We start from the raw sequence: 17,240 nt of genomic DNA on the forward strand, positions 1-17,240 counted from the left end.
CTTAGAACTTGAGGAAGGGCCCTGCTCTGACCCTAATCCTTAGTTCTCTTCTTCTCCTTATGTTCCGTACAAATCAATCTTTCTTATGGAGAATTAGGCTTTCTGAATATCTCTTTCCTGTGCCAGCAGACCCAGGTCACTGAGGTCTGCAGCAGCACTTCCTTCAATCCATCCCACTCAGGGGATCTTCTCTCACAGACTCACTGAGTCAGGCTGACCTAGTCCTAAAAATCTCCAGCTCTCTTGTGCAGACTAAGCTCCACCCACCTCCCAGCACTCTTCGTGTTCCAAGCAGGGAGCCACCAAAGGGTGCTTTGCTACACTACTATGTTGTGTGGGATGCAGGTGTTGGAGTGTGGTCAGGTGTCTCCACCTTACCTGAATGGTGGGGCACCACACCTCAGGAGGAGGTGCAGTACCTCTGTGGCGACTGAACGCTCAGGGGCGCACCACATAAGCCAGAGGTACCCTGTCTGTGATCCTCAGACCTATTGTGAGACTATACGCAGGTGCAGTGGGCCCTGGGTTTCTTCTGAAGCATGACAATGCTAGGCTTCATGTGGCTGAAATGTGTCAGCAGTTCCTGAATGATGATGATGTAGACTCAGCACTGGACTTGGTGAGGGTGAGTACAGAATTTTTTTTTTTTTTTAAACAAACTCAACTAGGAGACAGGTTTCCCAAAACAAGAACACTCATTTAAGGCTCCATATGCAGCTACCAGGGGCTTTGCTCTGCCACTTTCTGAAGGCTGTAATAATTCTCTATTTCTTAATCATCCATTGCAGCTGCAGTAAAGCGCACAAACGCTACCTGTGTTTCCAATATGGTGATGTCCATTAAATTCCACACCAGAAAAAATGGGAGGCGGGAGGCATAAATAATCACAGTTTATTTTTTTTTCTACTCAAATTGTAACTAATTTATACAAAACACCATACTCAGGCGATTATACAAATGTACAAAAATGCATCTGCTCGAACACATTGTAACTGGCTCTAGTAACAATCGCAGTTCATTTTAGGCTATGGTGAAATGTGTCAGTGCGTTATTAACAAAGACCTGTACTGTCGGAACAAAGGACCCAACACGTTTTTATTTTAATTTTTTTTTTTCTAATTATTACACACACACACAAAAAAAAAAAAAAGACTGCCGTGCGTAAACTCTGCAACATGCATAAGGAAGATGGACACAAGATGATAGTGATCCGGACTAAGTATTACACAATCTACCCAAACGTGACCTCATATCCTGATACACGCTAAATGCAACTATGGCCGATCAATCACCTACCCGCATATTTCGCTATGATATGGCCATGTTAGTGGAGTTTTTCTACTTGAAGTACTACTACTTGTTAGTTTCTTTACTCAGAAAATCATAATACTAATATATCTGATATTATCTTATATTATGTATTAGTTTTGAACAAAACATAAAGGACTCATTTTCCCATCAGAAACCATATTAGGCAAACTTAAAGGGGATTTCCATGCATTGAGTAAATTAGTATTTATATGAGTAAATCAGATGTTAAAGCAGCAGCAAAAGTTTGGCCAATACGTCTGCTTTATTTACAGAGATATTAGCATTTTTTTTATTTTTCATGTGTCGGCCATTTTGTAAACTATGTATAAGAAATTGCAGTACAATTATCTTCTCAATAGGTCAAACTTTATTGACATGCTAACAAAGTGACGGTTTAGGGATAAGAATCTGAAAAGCTAAGTGACAGCCAATCTGGCTGCACTTCCTGTTGTCTCTTTAACAAAATGGCTGATGCAACTCAACAGAAAAAAAAAAAAATACGCAAAAAAATAAAACACAATTACCAAATTGGCTGCTGAGACAACTTCTAACTTACTAATACACATCTTAACAATGAAATTAAAACACTTAGAAGGAAAAATCGTGGAATTATGGAAATGACAGGATTTGTTATACGGCGTCTGTTGGTCTCTGGATGCAAATCTTAAAGGCATCAATGTTAATAAAGTTTAATGTAATTTTCCAAAACAGAAAAAAAAAGAAAGAATCACACCATTTTTTTCTAATCCTGAACAATTATTTTAATAATATAATGAAACCCTTTGTAGCTTTATAATGAGGCAAGTATAAAAAAACTGAAAGTAAATCTGTATTTGTTGCCCATAGCAATCAATCAGAGCTCAGCTTTCATTTCTTATACAGCCCTATTAAAATGAAAGCTGAGCTGTGATTGGTAGCTATGGGCAACAAAGACAGTGTTAATGTAAAATCGCCTGAATTTGTGCTTAAAATCCTTAATTATTTTCAAGATGTATTCTCCCTGTCATTTTAATTCTGCTTATGTTTTGTTTCTGGGTTGACATGACAGCTGGAAGCCTGCTGAAGGCCTCCCGTGGCTGCCATGTTGGTGTCTGGTATGGTGGATATCAACGAAGATCGTGATTATGCCTATATACTACTACAATAATTTTGTACTGGAATATATAGAACTGGTGATGATACCAGTAAAGGCACTAAAAAAAAAATTAAATAAAATAATATTTTTTTACATTAAAAATTCAAATCACTTTGTAAAATAAATAATAATAAAAAAAATGCATATTCGGTCCAACGATGTGCGTAACAGTCCAATATCCAATCTATAAGAAATGTTAAATTGTTTAACCCAAGTAGCAAATGTGCTAAAGAAAAAAAAACAATAATATGCCAAAACTGCCATTTTTTGGTGATCGTATCCCCCCAAAAATGCAATAACTAATCAAAATGATTTAAAAAAAGAAAAAAATTACAACTGGGCCCATAAAAAATAAGCCCTCATACATTTCCATGCATGGAAAAATAACAGTTATGGGTCTCGAAAAACGGCCACGCAAATAAAAAATTTTATTTTACCAAGTTAACTTTTTTAAAGCCTAAAAAAAACACAAAACAAAAAAACACTACACAAGTTTTGTATCATCGTAATTGTACCGATTTGGATAAACATGTCTTTACTACACATTAACACTGTAAAAATAAAAGCAAAAAAAAAAATGGTACAATTACAGGTTTATTTCCCCATTTCTTCTGATTTGTGATTTTTTTTCCCCTCAATTTTCTATTACCTTATACGGTAAAGTTAACTTGTCCGGCAAAAAACAAGACCTCAAACAGCTAGGTTGATAGGAAAGTTAAAAAAAATCCCAAGGTGCTTGGAAGAGGAGGGGAAAAATGAAAACACAAAAAATACAAATTGGCCACATCTTTAAGGGGATAAGATTTGCATCATGAAACCAACAAAAATAACATACACTTGCTTGTCTTATAAAAACACAAAATTACTTGGGGTATAACAGTCATTTGATTCAGTAATGCTATAAGAATTTTTTAAGAGAACACTGCATACTAAAAGTGGCAGTGTAGAACCTCAGGGGCGGAGCAAGACAGAGATTCATCCTGGTTCTTTGACGTATCATGTGTCATGACGTATTGATGTGTCATGTCCCGCCCCAGAGGATCTGCACTGTTCATTAAATTCCTGTATAATGTTTTGCAGAAAAGGGCCCTGCACACAATTCATTTTTTTTGTCTACCCACATTAAAATGGCAACCATTTTGTAACAATAGCTAAAATTCAAAAAACCAGCCCATTAACCATTGCATCTCCTACGGATCATTAGCTTCTCACCGTTGGATCATTCATGTTTATGAGATACTAAAATGACATTTTCTGAATGACAGGTCCCGTTTTAGGGACATGAAACACAAAACTTTACGAAATGCTTTGACGACTCACAATATAACCGTAACATGAGGTGCGAACATTAAACAAAACAAGAAACACTTTTTTTTTTTTTTGCTTTTGATATATTATCGTATGTCAACAGAGAAACCCTGTCCTCAGCCCTTTAAGAACTCGCTTGGTGTCAGCAGGACTCGGAAGATGATGAGACGCGTTTCAAGTCGTCACTGGCACGCAGCAAGTTTATGAAGGCTTCACTACAGCTTTCATATGAACACATGCTAATATGACTGTGTAGCAGTAACATCCTTATATAAAAAAAGGAAAAATAAATCCTACTATCTATAGGAGGAGGAAAAAATAGATAGAAATCAGTGTTAGAAAGATTGGTGGTAACACTGTGCGAGGGGGCGAGTCAGATGGATTGGGTGGGGGGCAGGCCGGGACGCCGTGTTGGGATGATTCGAGGTTTCAGTGACGTTTTTGTGTCCTCCTCATCTTCCAGATCGCTGTCACATACATGGACTACAACGCTGGGGGTGGACTCTGTTCCAGCATGGAGCTCGTACTTCTGACCTGCAGGGAGAAAATAAAATAGGTATTGGCCTTTACAAGACATTAGAACAGATATTGCAACTGAAAATCAGTTGTGACTGCAATCACCCTTGAAAGAGACATTACCATCTCCAAGATCCTATGCCAATATGTAGTAGGTGTTATAATAATAATATTTGCAAATATCCCCAATTATAAATGTGGTATAGTTCTTCTGCTTAGCTATGTCGCTTACCCCATGTGCAGGGCATTGCAGTAGCTTAGATCTCCATGGTTACGACCACTCATATGACAGTTAATTAGTTGGTAAGAATCGTAATCAGAAGAACTATACTACATTTTTAATTTGAGATATGTTAATATTGTATTATTATTATTATTATTATTATTATTAATATAAGGATAGGCAGCAAATGAATGAAGAACATGTTGAATCATTAGCAGAGCACAGGATGAAACACTGTCTTCATACATTAGGAGCTGTTTTTATAGTTTTGCACACTTTTTTCTAACTCGAACTAGGGTTAGGGCTCAGGTTAGGATTAGTGCCTGGTCTAGGTTTAGGGATAGGGCAAGACAAAACTACACATAAAAAAATAAAAATGTTATAAATAAAAAGTAAAAACAAAAATATAACAGTAAGGTATATAACATTTTATTTTTCTAATTTTAGGTCATATTTCAGGAAAACACAAACAAATAGAGACAAAGGCAAATATTCCTACATTGGTATTTTCTTAAAATACAATATATGTGCATAAAGGATAAACAGGTTTTCCTCTTTGGCAAAAACCCCTCTTCCCTGGCACAGTTTGTTTTTTTAAAAAAAAACTAACTGTTCTTAATGCCCTCTCCCCGGGTCCAGCACAGAGTCTCTGCCACTGATCTGTTGTTTGCTGATGTCACGTTAACAGGACTGCAGCCAATAAGTGAGCTCAGCGGCACGAGTGAGTTGACGGCAAAAGCCGCTCAGCTCATTTATTGGCTGCAGTCGTGTCAACGTGATGTCAGCGCTGCAGACAACAGACACCAGGACCCGAGGAGAGAGAAGTAAAGCCCCAAGGATACAGGTGTTTTCTGAAATTTTCTTCAATGGGTTCAAAATTATACTAGTGGGAGAGACTCAAGCAGTTCACAGGTAGATACTTGCCTTGCCCCAAGTATGTCAGGCATTGCAGTTATGATGGAAAGGTGTCAGCACAAGATGAGCATCGTCACTATCCACAGTAAAATACTTGCCTTGCCCCGAACGCTAGCAACAAACACTATTATGCCTCTTTCACACGTCAGGTTGTCTGGTTCGTGTGGTGTGCCCCGGAAGAAGGCACAAAGCCAAAACGCGCGTAGAGGCTGTGGCACCGCAGGTGTGAGGTAACTTATTATTTTCCACTCTCAAGCTCCCTTCTTAATAGCTGATTCGCTTAAGGTCTTATTGTGTTTCCTTCAATGACTAACTTGATATATATGTGAATGGTCTACAGTTCACTAAGGGATCTTGGACTTATGTTTATGCCTCAGACCTGTGGTTCCACTTTATTGGTGTTTTTTATTGCCTGATTCACCCTTTTCTTTTTTACTCTGCAATTTTACTCTAATTGTAACAATGTTTTAAAAGATTTTTTTAATAAATATTATTTTACTTTATCTTGATTCTCTATGTGCATTTTTCCTATATATGTTGTTATGCTCTGTTGCACTGGACCTCTTTTATGGTTTATCTCCCTCTAGTGGATACATGGGGTTATGATAACTTTGTATAGTGTTTATGTTATCTCTCTATATGCTCCAATATGATAGAAATGTGTCAGGACACACAGAGCATCGCAGCTATGATAGAAATGTATCAGGACACACAGAGCATCACAGCGATGATAGAAATGTGTCAGGATGCACAGAGCATTGCAGCTATGATAGAAATGTGTCAGGACACACAGAGCATCGCAGCGATGATAGAAATGTGTCAGGACACACAGAGCATCACAGCTATGATAGAAATGTGTCAGGACACACAGAGCATCGCAGCTATGATAGAAATGTGTCAGGACACACAGAGCATCACAGCTATGATAGAAATGTGTCAGGACACACAGAGCATCACAGCTATGATAGAAATGTGTCAGGACACACAGAGCATCGCAGCTATGATAGAAATGTGTCAGGACACACAGAGCATCACAGCTATGATAGAAACGTGTCAGGACACACAGAGCATCGCAGCTATGAGAGAAATGTGTCAGGACACACAGAGCATCGCAGCTATGATAGAAATGTGTCAGGACACACAGAGCATCACAGCTATGATAGAAATGTGTCAGGACACACAGAGCATCGCAGCTATGAGAGAAATGTGTCAGGACACACAGAGCATCGCAGCTATGATAGAAATGTGTCAGGACACACAGAGCATCACAGCTATGATAGAAACGTGTCAGGACACACAGAGCATCACAGCGATGATAGAAATGTGTCAGGACGCACAGAGCATTGCAGCTATGATAGAAATGTGTCAGGACACACAGAGCATCACAGCGATGATAGAAATGTGTCAGGACACACAGAGCATCGCAGCTATGATAGAAATGTGTCAGGACACACAGAGCATCGCAGCTATGATAGAAATGTGTCAGGACACACAGAGCATCACAGCTATGATAGAAATGTGTCAGGACGCACAGAGCATTGCAGCGATGATAGAAATGTGTCAGGACACACAGAGCATCGCAGCTATGATAGAAATGTGTCAGGACACACAGAGCATCACAGCTATGACCTCTGTCATTGCCAACAAAGGATATATAACAAAATATTGAGATGAACTTTTGTTAATGACCAAATACTTATTTTCCATCATAATTTGCAAAATAAATCTTGCCAAATCAGACAAGGTGATTTTCTGGAATTGTTTTCTCCTTTTGTCTCTCATAGTTGTGGTCTACCTATGATGTCAATTACAGGCCTCTCTCATCTTTTTAAGTGGGAGAATTTGCACAATTGGTGGCTGAATAAATACTTTTTTCCCCACTGTATATAAGAAAGGTTTCAGCTGAAGAAGAGCATTGCACCTATGATAGAAAGTTATCAGAACATGCAGAACATCACAACTCTGTGAATGAAGCTGATCAGTCTGAGTGCTGCCCAGGCCAATCCCTGTCCACCGCCAAAAGAGCCCATAATGAGCATGTGGGATTCAGAACTAGACCATGGCGCAATGGGAGATGGTCTCCTAGTCTGATGAATGACATTTTCCATCACATGGACAGACAGGCTCATGTGCATTACTTACCTGGGGACGAGACAGCACGAAGGTGCACAATGAGAAGAAGAGAAGTCAGTGGAGGCAGACTGATGGGGCAGTATTCTGCTGGAAACCTTGGGTTCTGTGATCATGTGGATGTGACACTCACCATCTACCTAACATTGTAGAGACCATGATTCCCCCTTCGCTACAGAGGGATTATCTAATGGCAGTGCCTCTTTCAGCAGGAGGATGGTCAGGGAAAAACTTGCCAAGAGATCAAGGTGAGGAATGGACACCAAAGAATATCTGTTGGATGCGCTGGAAAGACAAGTCCATTCCATTGAGGCTGCACCAAGAACGCCCAGGAGATAAGGGATCTGCTGCCAACGTCTTGGTGCCATTTACCACAGGACCCTTCACAATTATTGTGTAGTCCATACCCCAAAGGGTCAGAGCTGTTCTGATGCCACGATGGGGACTACACGATATTAGTGGGGTGCTTTTCATGTTATGTCTGATCGATGAATATTTATTTACTAGGGATTGCAATATAAAGCAATTGATGACATTTCCGCTGTGGTCTAGTGCACCCTCGCGTGCCAAACCCTCAACATCCAGTAATTGTGTCGTTAGACGCAGAACAATTAGAGTATATTGATAGCACCATGTCCAGGTCCAACCTTTAATGATGCAGTTGGCAGGATGTCAGAAATATATACCCAGCATATGATACGTGCTGCTCCGTACTACATCATGGAAATAATGAGAGGTTTGAGTCCCACAAGCCGGCATTGAATCACACAGTAAGTCACTCAAGCACGTAGGACTGAAAGCAGAGTGTCTCCATTGTTACGAGATTCAGAAGCTTAGTGCGTAGTCGGGAACACTGTATGGTGAGGAGAATTCACACAAAAGAAGTCGGGAACAATGCATTCAGCCTTTCGCTCTCTAAACTATGCGTTGAGAAACTGCGGTGATGGAATGAAAAATAGAAAAAACACCAAGAAAGTACACACAACAAAAATATGCACTAATGTGCAAAGCAGGAGATGGGAGCCAGATAAGTAATGGTTAAAAAAGCCTTAAAGAGATTTTCACTACAATGATATGATGTCTAATACTTAGGATATGTCAGACTGATGTGAGCCCAACATCCGGCACCCCCATGATCAGCTATTATCAGCTCGGGCAGCGGATGGATGTGAACATGGAACCAGAACACCATTGCTCTGTTTCGCCATGTACAGGCTGCTCCTGGGGTTCTAAACATCTACTAGAGAAGTATCCGTAATATCCAGGAGCAATCACAAAACAGTGTATGTAGCTGCAGTGTTCCAATATGGTTGCTGCTGGAGCTAATACCATCTGCTCGATGGGGATTCTGGGTGGGGGACCTCCACCAATCAGATATCAGTAGGGGTACTCAACTGGCAAATTGAAAACTAAACCAGTATCAGAAACGCTCTCTGTCTAAATCCCTGCTCTTTGAATCATGACTATGCAGATCAGAGGAGGCAGGAGAGGTCCAGCATTACAGATCAGAGGAGGCAGGAGAGGTCCAGCATTACAGATCAGAGGATGCAGGAGGGGTCCAGCATTACAGATCAGAGGATGCAGGAGGGGTCCAGCATTACAGATCAGAGGATGCAGGAGGGGTCCAGCATTACAGATCAGAGGATGCAGGAGGGGTCCAGCATTACAGATCAGAGGATGCAGGAGGGGTCCAGCATTACAGATCAGAGGATGCAGGAGGGGTCCAGCATTACAGATCAGAGGACGCAGGAGGGGTCCAGCATTACAGATCAGAGGACGCAGGAGGGGTCCAGCATTACAGATCAGAGGACGCAGGAGGGGTCCAGCATCACAGATCAGAGGACGCAGGAGGGGTCCAGCATTACAGATCAGAGGACGCAGGAGGGGTCCAGCATTACAGATCAGAGGACGCAGGAGGGGTCCAGCATTACAGATCAGAGGACGCAGGAGGGGTCCAGCATTACAGATCAGAGGATGCAGGAGGGGTCCAGCATTACAGATCAGAGGACGCAGGAGGGGTCCAGCATTACAGATCAGAGGATGCAGGAGGGGTCCAGCATTACAGATCAGAGGACGCAGGAGGGGTCCAGCATTACAGATCAGAGGATGCAGGAGGGGTCCAGCATTACAGATCAGAGGACGCAGGAGGGGTCCAGCATTACAGATCAGAGGACGCAGGAGGGGTCCACCATTACAGATCAGAGAACGCAGGAGGGGTCCAGCATTACAGATCAGAGGATGCAGGAGGGGTCCAGCATTACAGAGCCAGGAATGCTGAAGGGGACTAGTGATATTAAGCAGAGGATGCAGGAGAGGACCACGTTTGCCTATACAACAAAAGTATAGGGCCCCATTAACCAAATGGAGGCCAAAGAGTATCTTTTTGGATTCAGTTGAGCCTGTATATGTTGGGATACCTTTTTTATAACTTTACAGATAAAGCCGGTTTCACACAACCATATTTTGCAGTCCCAGACAGCTTTGCCTGGCGGGGGATCTCCTGACCAAAACTCAACAACATATGGCACCCTGTGGCTACACAGTGGCAAGTGTTGGTGTCTTCTGTTGAAAGAGACCTGAAATATAATGTCTTTTGGAAGACTTTAACACTATGTTGACAGGTGTTGACCTTCCAGTCTTCCATAGTTTGTGCACTAGGCGGAGAGCACAGACTTCAAGCAGGGGCACAGATGCACTAGGCGGAGAGCACAGACTTCAAGCAGGTGCAGAGATGCACTAGGCACAGAGCACAGACTTCAAGCAGGAGCTGAGATGCATTAGGCGGCTGAGCACAGACTTCAAGCAGGGGCACAGATGCACTAGGCGGAGAGCACAGACTTCAAGCAGGTGCAGAGATGCACTAGGCGGAGAGCACAGACTTCAAGCAGGAGCTGAGATGCATTAGGCGGCTGAGCACAGACTTCAAGCAGGGGCGTAACCAACTAGAGGAGGTGGCCTGTTATTCTATGTGAAATGAGAGTGTATTACCAATTTGTTCTGCTCTTGCAAATAAGTGCATAGACTATAATGTAGCGACAAACCCAAGTCTCACAAAACATACGCTAGGGCTTCTCGACTGTTTTCATCCATTTCTCAAGTCACCAAGTCAAGTAGTTTAGTCCAAGTGGCCAACTACAATGCTAAAATATGGACTTGCAGATATGGCCTAAACAGATTCCATAGGGTCCCCATACAGTGTACTGTGCTAGCCATTATATCCCCCAGTTTTGGGGATAGAACTACAGAGTCAGTTACCGTACTCCCAGTATCGCGTATGATGCAAAACCAGCGCCATCAAAAATGACTGTAGACCAGACATGACCCAAGTTGGTCATCGTCTTCTGTTATTACTACTCATGTACATTCTTCATTGTTGGAGACTTTTCATCTCTGCTCCTCTGGGGCCACAGCTATGACCAGTGACTCAGCCTTAGAAGCACTGTCTGATGGGTGTCTAAGGTAGTCCAAGATCTATCTTAGAGCAATGATTCCAAACCTTGTTGCAAAACTACATCTCTCAGTGCATGCTGGGAACTGTAGTTTTGTAACCGCTGGAAGGTCAGAGATTGGAGATCACGGCCTTAGAAACCAAGGCTACTCCCATATTCACGTTTTCTGCTGAAGCTCTGCATGTTCTGATCGGCTGCCAGGTATATGCAGAAGATAAGCGGTAGGTCAGTGCATCACATCAAAGACAGAATTAGTTCACACCAGCAATTTGGCAGCGGAATTTCCTAACCTTAGAGCAGGTGAGACTGAAGACATTGCACCCTGACGTCAGCATGCAGCTCCGGGAGTAAAATTCGGAGCTCACGCCATCGGCAGCACTCGTCATCTCGGGAGTTGGACTTTCTGAATATCACGGACGACCTTTACATGAGTCACAATACTACTACAGATTAGATGAGGTTTCCAAAAATAATTGCGAGGCTGTGACTGACAGCGCGGATTACACGGCATGCGATGCGTCCTCGGGGGAGCAGCAGGATTGCGTCGTGGCAGCGGTGGGTGTCACTACGGATCATCTGGAATGATGCACTTTTCACCCAGATATCTTATTCTGTCGCATGGAGCTTTGTGCACGTTGTAGGCTCTTGAGATAGATGACGACAATGGGGGAAGGAGGGAGCAAGAGGCTGAAGCAAGAACATACCGCGGTGATTGAAGCAGATTATGGCGCTCCCGGCTCTGTTGTTTGAGGGAATTATTTAATTCCTCGGTGCCCCGCTGCCCTTCCAGGCTCCGGTTCATTTCTCAGTCACAAGCTGACGTCAACTCTGCAGGCAAAGCCCCACCAGCCAATGGGTCCCTGATGGATGCAGCAAGCATGCTAATGGCTATGTAGACACAAAGAGGCCCGTCTCGGAGCAAGAAAATTATCTCCCGTTATTGCTGATAAAAATCGTCCTAAATGTCACATTCTGCCCCCAAGAGAGAAGCTTCCTGCTACATATTCTCCATGCAGCAGAGCCAAGGGGTTGCAGATCTTTAGAAAACCATAGAGAACATTAGATCTCACAATCAAGTGTTCTGCAACATATTTAAAGAGAGACTGTCGTTATAATTACTATTTCCTAATGAATAGTACACATGAAATTAAGCAACTTTGTATTATATCTTATCAGAGAAATCAACTTCTTTCTCCTCCTGGTCTGATCTTTCACGCATAATTTATGGGGAAAAATCTGTAAAAATTTGTCTTCCGTGATTTTCCCATAACTGAGATAGGAGATGGCAGTTGGTGCTTTTTAAATTCTATGGAGGGGAGAAGATAGAGGTACAAAGACATTCTATGGTGGGGAGGAGCTAGAGGAACACAGACACTCTATGGAGAAGAGGAGTTGGAGGAACACAGACATTCTATGGAAGGGAGGAGCTAGAGGAGCACACACATTCTATGGATGGGAGAAACTAGAGGAAGACAGACATTCTATGGAGGGGAAGAGCTAGAGAAACACAGACATTCTATGGATGGGAGGAGCTAGAGGTAGACACAGACATTCTATGGAGGGGAGGAGCTAGAGGAACACAGACATTCTATGGAGGGGAGGAGCTATAGGAACACTGTCATTCTACGGAGGAGGGAAGAGCTAGAGGAACATAGACATTCTATGTAGGGAAAGTGCTAGAGGCAGACATAGACATTCTAATGTAGGGCTCATAGAAGTTTCTGAGCACGAAGTGCCATCTCCTATCTCAGTAATGGGAAATTCTGTATTAACCGAGTACAGATTTTACCTGAGAAATGAGAATTTTGAGAATGATCAGTCCAGGAAGTGAAGAAGCAGATTTCTCTTGTAAAATATATCACAAAGTTCCTTATTTTCAATTGTGCTATTAATTTATGGGAAAAGAAAACTCTAAATGATGGTTACTGTTTAAATTCAAAAGAATGATATCCATGAGTTCTAGTTTCGATGAAAATGAACAGTCCACTAATGGAGGAGGTGGTTTTCAAAAAAATTACACTGGCCTCAATGGGTCCTTATATAGGCCAATACCTGAAAATAATAATATTTGAAAATAGCACCAAAAACTATGAAGTGTATATCTCTGACATTTCTGAAATGGGTTCTATGTGTATCACCAGCCTTTAAGAACTGAAGAACTGGATCCTGTATGTGGTCTCCGAAAAGAAAGCCTCATATATAAAACTAGTCTCTATGAGCTGGTTCTTATGTAAAAAGGTGGCAGACCGGGTATAACAGAACTTTTACACACACATATATATACAGTACAGACCAAAAGTTTGGACACACCTTCTCATTCAAAGAGTTTTCTTTATTTTCATGACTATGAAAATTGTAGATTCACTCTGAAGGCATCAAAACTATGAATTAACACATGTGGAATTATATAATTAACAAAAATGTGTGAAACAACTGAAAATATGTCTTATATTCTAGGTTCTTCAAAGTAGCCACCTTTTGCTTTGATTACTACTTTGCACACTCTTGGCATTCTCTTGATGAGCTTCAAGAGGTTGTCACCGGAAATGGTTTTCACTTCACAGGTGTGCCCTGTCAGGTTTAATAAGTGGGATTTCTTGCCTTATAAATGGGGTTGGGACCAGCAGCTGTGTTGCGCAGAAGTCTTGTGGATACACAGCTGATAGTCCTACTGAATAGACTGTTAGAATTTGTATTATGGCAAGAAAAAAGCAGCTAAGTAAAGAAAAACGAGTGGCCATCATTACTTTAAGAAATGAAGGTCAGTCAGTCCGAACAATTACGAAAACTTTGAAAGTGTCCCCAAGTGCAGTGGTGAAAACCATCAAGCGCTACAAAGAAACTGGCACACATGAGGACCGCCCCAGGAAAGGAAGACCAAGAGTCACCTCTGCTGCGGAGGATAAGTTCATCCGAGTCACCAGCCTCAGAAATCACAGGTTAACAGCAGCTCAGATTAGAGACCAGGTCAATGCCACACAGAGTTCTAGCAGCAGACACATCTCTACAACAACTGTTAAGAGGAGACTTTGTGCAGCAGGCCTTCATGGTAAAATAGCTGCTAGGAAACCACTGCTAAGGACAGGCAACAAGCAGAAGAGACTTGTTTGGGCTAAAGAACACAAGGAATGGACATTAGACCAGTGGAAATCTGTGCTTTGGTCTGATGAGTCGAAATTTGAGATCTTTGGTTCCAACCACCGCGTCTTTGTGCGACGCAGAAAAGGTGAACGGATGGACTCTACATGTCTGGTTCCCACCGTGAAACATGGAGGAGGAGGTGTGATGGTGTGGGAGTGCTTTGCTGGTGATACTGTTGGGGATTTATTCAAAATTGAATGCGTACTGAACCAGCATGGCTACCACAGCATCTTGCGGCGGCATGCTATTCCATCCGGTTTGCGTTTAGTTGGACCATCATTTATTATTCAACAGGACAATGACCCCAAACACACCTCCAGGCTGTGTAAGGGCTAATTGACCAAGAAGGAGAGTGATGGGGTGCTACGCCAGATGACCTGGCCTCCACAGTCACCAGACCTGAACCCAATCGAGATGGTTTGGGGTGAGCTGGACCGCAGAGTGAAGGCAAAAGGGCCAACAAGTGCTAAGCATCTCTGGGAACTCCTTCAAGACTGTTGGAAGACCATTTCCGGTTACTACCTATTGAAGCTCATCAAGAGAATGCCAAGAGTGTGAAAAGCAGTAATCAAAGCAAAAGGTGGCTACTTTGAAGAACCTAGAATATAAGACATATTTTCAATTGTTTCACACTTTTTTGTTAATTATATAATTCCACATGTGTTAATTCATAGTTTTGAAGCTTTCAGAGTAAATCTACAATTTTCATAGTCTTAAAAATAAAGAAAACTCTTTGAATGAGTAGGTGTGCCCAAACTTTTGGTCTCTACTGTATATATATATATATATATATATATATATACAGTCATGGCCAAAAGTTTTGAGAATGACACAAATATTATATTTTCACATGATCTGCTGGCCTCTGGTTTTTATGTGTGTTTGTCAGATGTTTTTATCACATACAGAAATATAATTGCAATCATATTATGAGTAACAAAAGGTTATATTGACAGTTAGAATGAGTTAATGCAGCAAGTCAATATTTGCAGTGTTGACCCTTCTTCTTCAGGACCTCAGCAATTCTCCCTGGCATGCTCTCAATCAACTTCTGGATCAAATCCTGACTGATAGCAGTCCATTCTTGCAAAATCAATGCTTTTATTTTGTCTGAATTTGAAGGTTTTTGTTTGTCCACCCGTCTCTGGATGATTGACCACAAGTTCTCAATGGGATTAAGATCTGGGGAGTTTCCAGGCCATGGTCCCAAAATCTCTATGTTTTGTTCCCTGAGCCATTTAGTTATCACCTTTGCTTTATGGCAAGGTGCTCCATCATGTTGAAAAAGGCATTGTTGATCGCCAAACTGCTCTTGGACGGTTGGGAGAAGTTGCTCTTGGAGGACATTCTGGTACCATTCTTTATTCATGGCTGTGTTTTTAGGCAAGACTGAGAGAGAGCCCATTCCCTTGGCTGAGAAGCAACCCCAGACATGAATGGTTTCAGGATGCTTGACAGTTGGCATGAGACAAGACTGGTGGTAGCGCTCACCTGGTCTTCTCCGAATAAGCCGTTTTCCAGATGTCCCAAACAATCGAAAAGGGGATTCATCAGAGAAAATGTCTTTACCCAGTCCTCAGCAGTCCACACCCTGTACCTCTTGCAGAATATCAGTCTGTCCATGATGTTTTTCCTGGAGAGAAGTGGCTTCTTTGCTGCCCTCCTTGAGACCAGGCCTTGCTCCAAGAGTCTCCGCCTCACAGCGTGTGCAGATGCACTCACACCTGCCTGCTGCCATTCCTGAGCAAGCTCTGCACTGCTGGTAGCCTGATCCCGCAGCTGAAACACTTTTAAGAGACGGTCCTGGCGCTTGCTGGTCTTTCTTGGGCGCCCTGGAGCCTTTTTGGCAACAAGGGAACCTCTCTCTTGAAGTTCTTGATGATGCGGTAGATTGTTGACTAAGCTGCAATCTTTCTAGCTGCGATACTCTTCCCTGTTAGGCCATTTTTGTGCAGTGCAATGATGACTGCACGTGTTTCTTTAGAGATAACCATGGTTAACAGAAGAGAAACAATGATGCCAAGCACCAGCCTCCTTTTAAAGTGTCCAGTGGTGTCATTCTTACTTAATCATGACAGATTGATCTCCAGCCCTGTCCTCATCAACACCCACACCTGTGTTAATGGAGCAATCACTGAAACGATGTTAGCTGGTCCTTTTAAGGCAGGGCTGCAATGATGTTGAAATGTGTTTTGGGTGATAAAGTCCATTTTCTAGGCAAATATTGACTTTGCAAGTAATTGCTGTTAATCTGATCACTCTTTATAACATTCTATATGCAAATTGCCATTAGAAAAATTGAAGCAGTAGACTTTGTAAAAATTAATATTTGTGTCATTCTCAAAACTTTTGGCCATGACTGTATATATATATATATATATATATATATATACATACACACACACACACAGAAGCTGCACTTTGTCAGTCCACACTTCGGGCTCGGGCATTTTTTGAACCACGTCCCTGCTTCCCTCTGTGAGGATCACTGTAACGGTATGTGCACACGCAAGTGTTTTTTTCACGGTTTTACCAAATAAAACACTTAAAATACGATTAAAAGAAGCATCCCATTAATTTTATTGAATTTCACACTTTTTGTGCATATTGATGCGTTTTTTTCCCCAAAAAAACCGCATCGCGGAAAAAAACGCAGCATGCTCATTAATTATGTGGAAAATTCCACATTTCTAGGTATTTTCTATAAGACTGGGACTGCTCCGGAAAAAAAAAGCATAAAAAACGCACGTTTTTTTCGCGGAAAAAATTGCGCGTTTTCTGGGAAGTAGTCCGGTTTTCATGCAGAAATTGTTCACATAGCCTAAGGCTGGGGTGACACTTGCGGGAAACTCTGTCGTCTCGCACGTCAATACCAGCACTGCCCCCGGCACTCGGGACCGGAGTGTGCGGCTGCATGTATTTCTATACAGCTGAGCGCTCCGGTCCGAGAGCCGGCGGCAGTGCCGTGTATTGAGAATTGTGCGAGTTTCTCACAAGTGTAACCCTGGCCTAAGGGCAGGTTCAGGTCACCATTTTCTCTCCATCCGAGGAAAACGGTCTGATTATTCTGATCGAGGTATTAGTGAGTGGTATTAATTTTATCTTGGAGGTG

The 17,240-nt window shown here is 42.1% G+C and overlaps 1 protein-coding gene across 4 annotated transcripts in view; it reads right to left on the minus strand.

The window, feature by feature from the left end:
* Positions 1-874: 874 nt before the first annotated feature.
* Positions 875-17,240, minus strand: part of RCAN2 (regulator of calcineurin 2) — a 109,691-nt gene continuing 93,325 nt past the window's right edge. For all 4 annotated transcript variants that reach the window (XM_073586547.1, XM_073586548.1, XM_073586549.1 and 1 more), the window contains one exon: positions 875-4,288. In XM_073586547.1, coding sequence (XP_073442648.1) covers positions 4,128-4,288 — 161 coding nt within the window. In that variant the 3' untranslated portion in view covers positions 875-4,127. The remainder of the gene's footprint in view (positions 4,289-17,240) is intronic.

This window comes from Dendrobates tinctorius, unplaced genomic scaffold, assembly GCF_039654945.1.
Source record: "Dendrobates tinctorius isolate UK_male_01 unplaced genomic scaffold, ASM3965494v1 ptg000093l, whole genome shotgun sequence".
Lineage (NCBI taxonomy): Eukaryota > Metazoa > Chordata > Amphibia > Anura > Dendrobatidae > Dendrobates > Dendrobates tinctorius.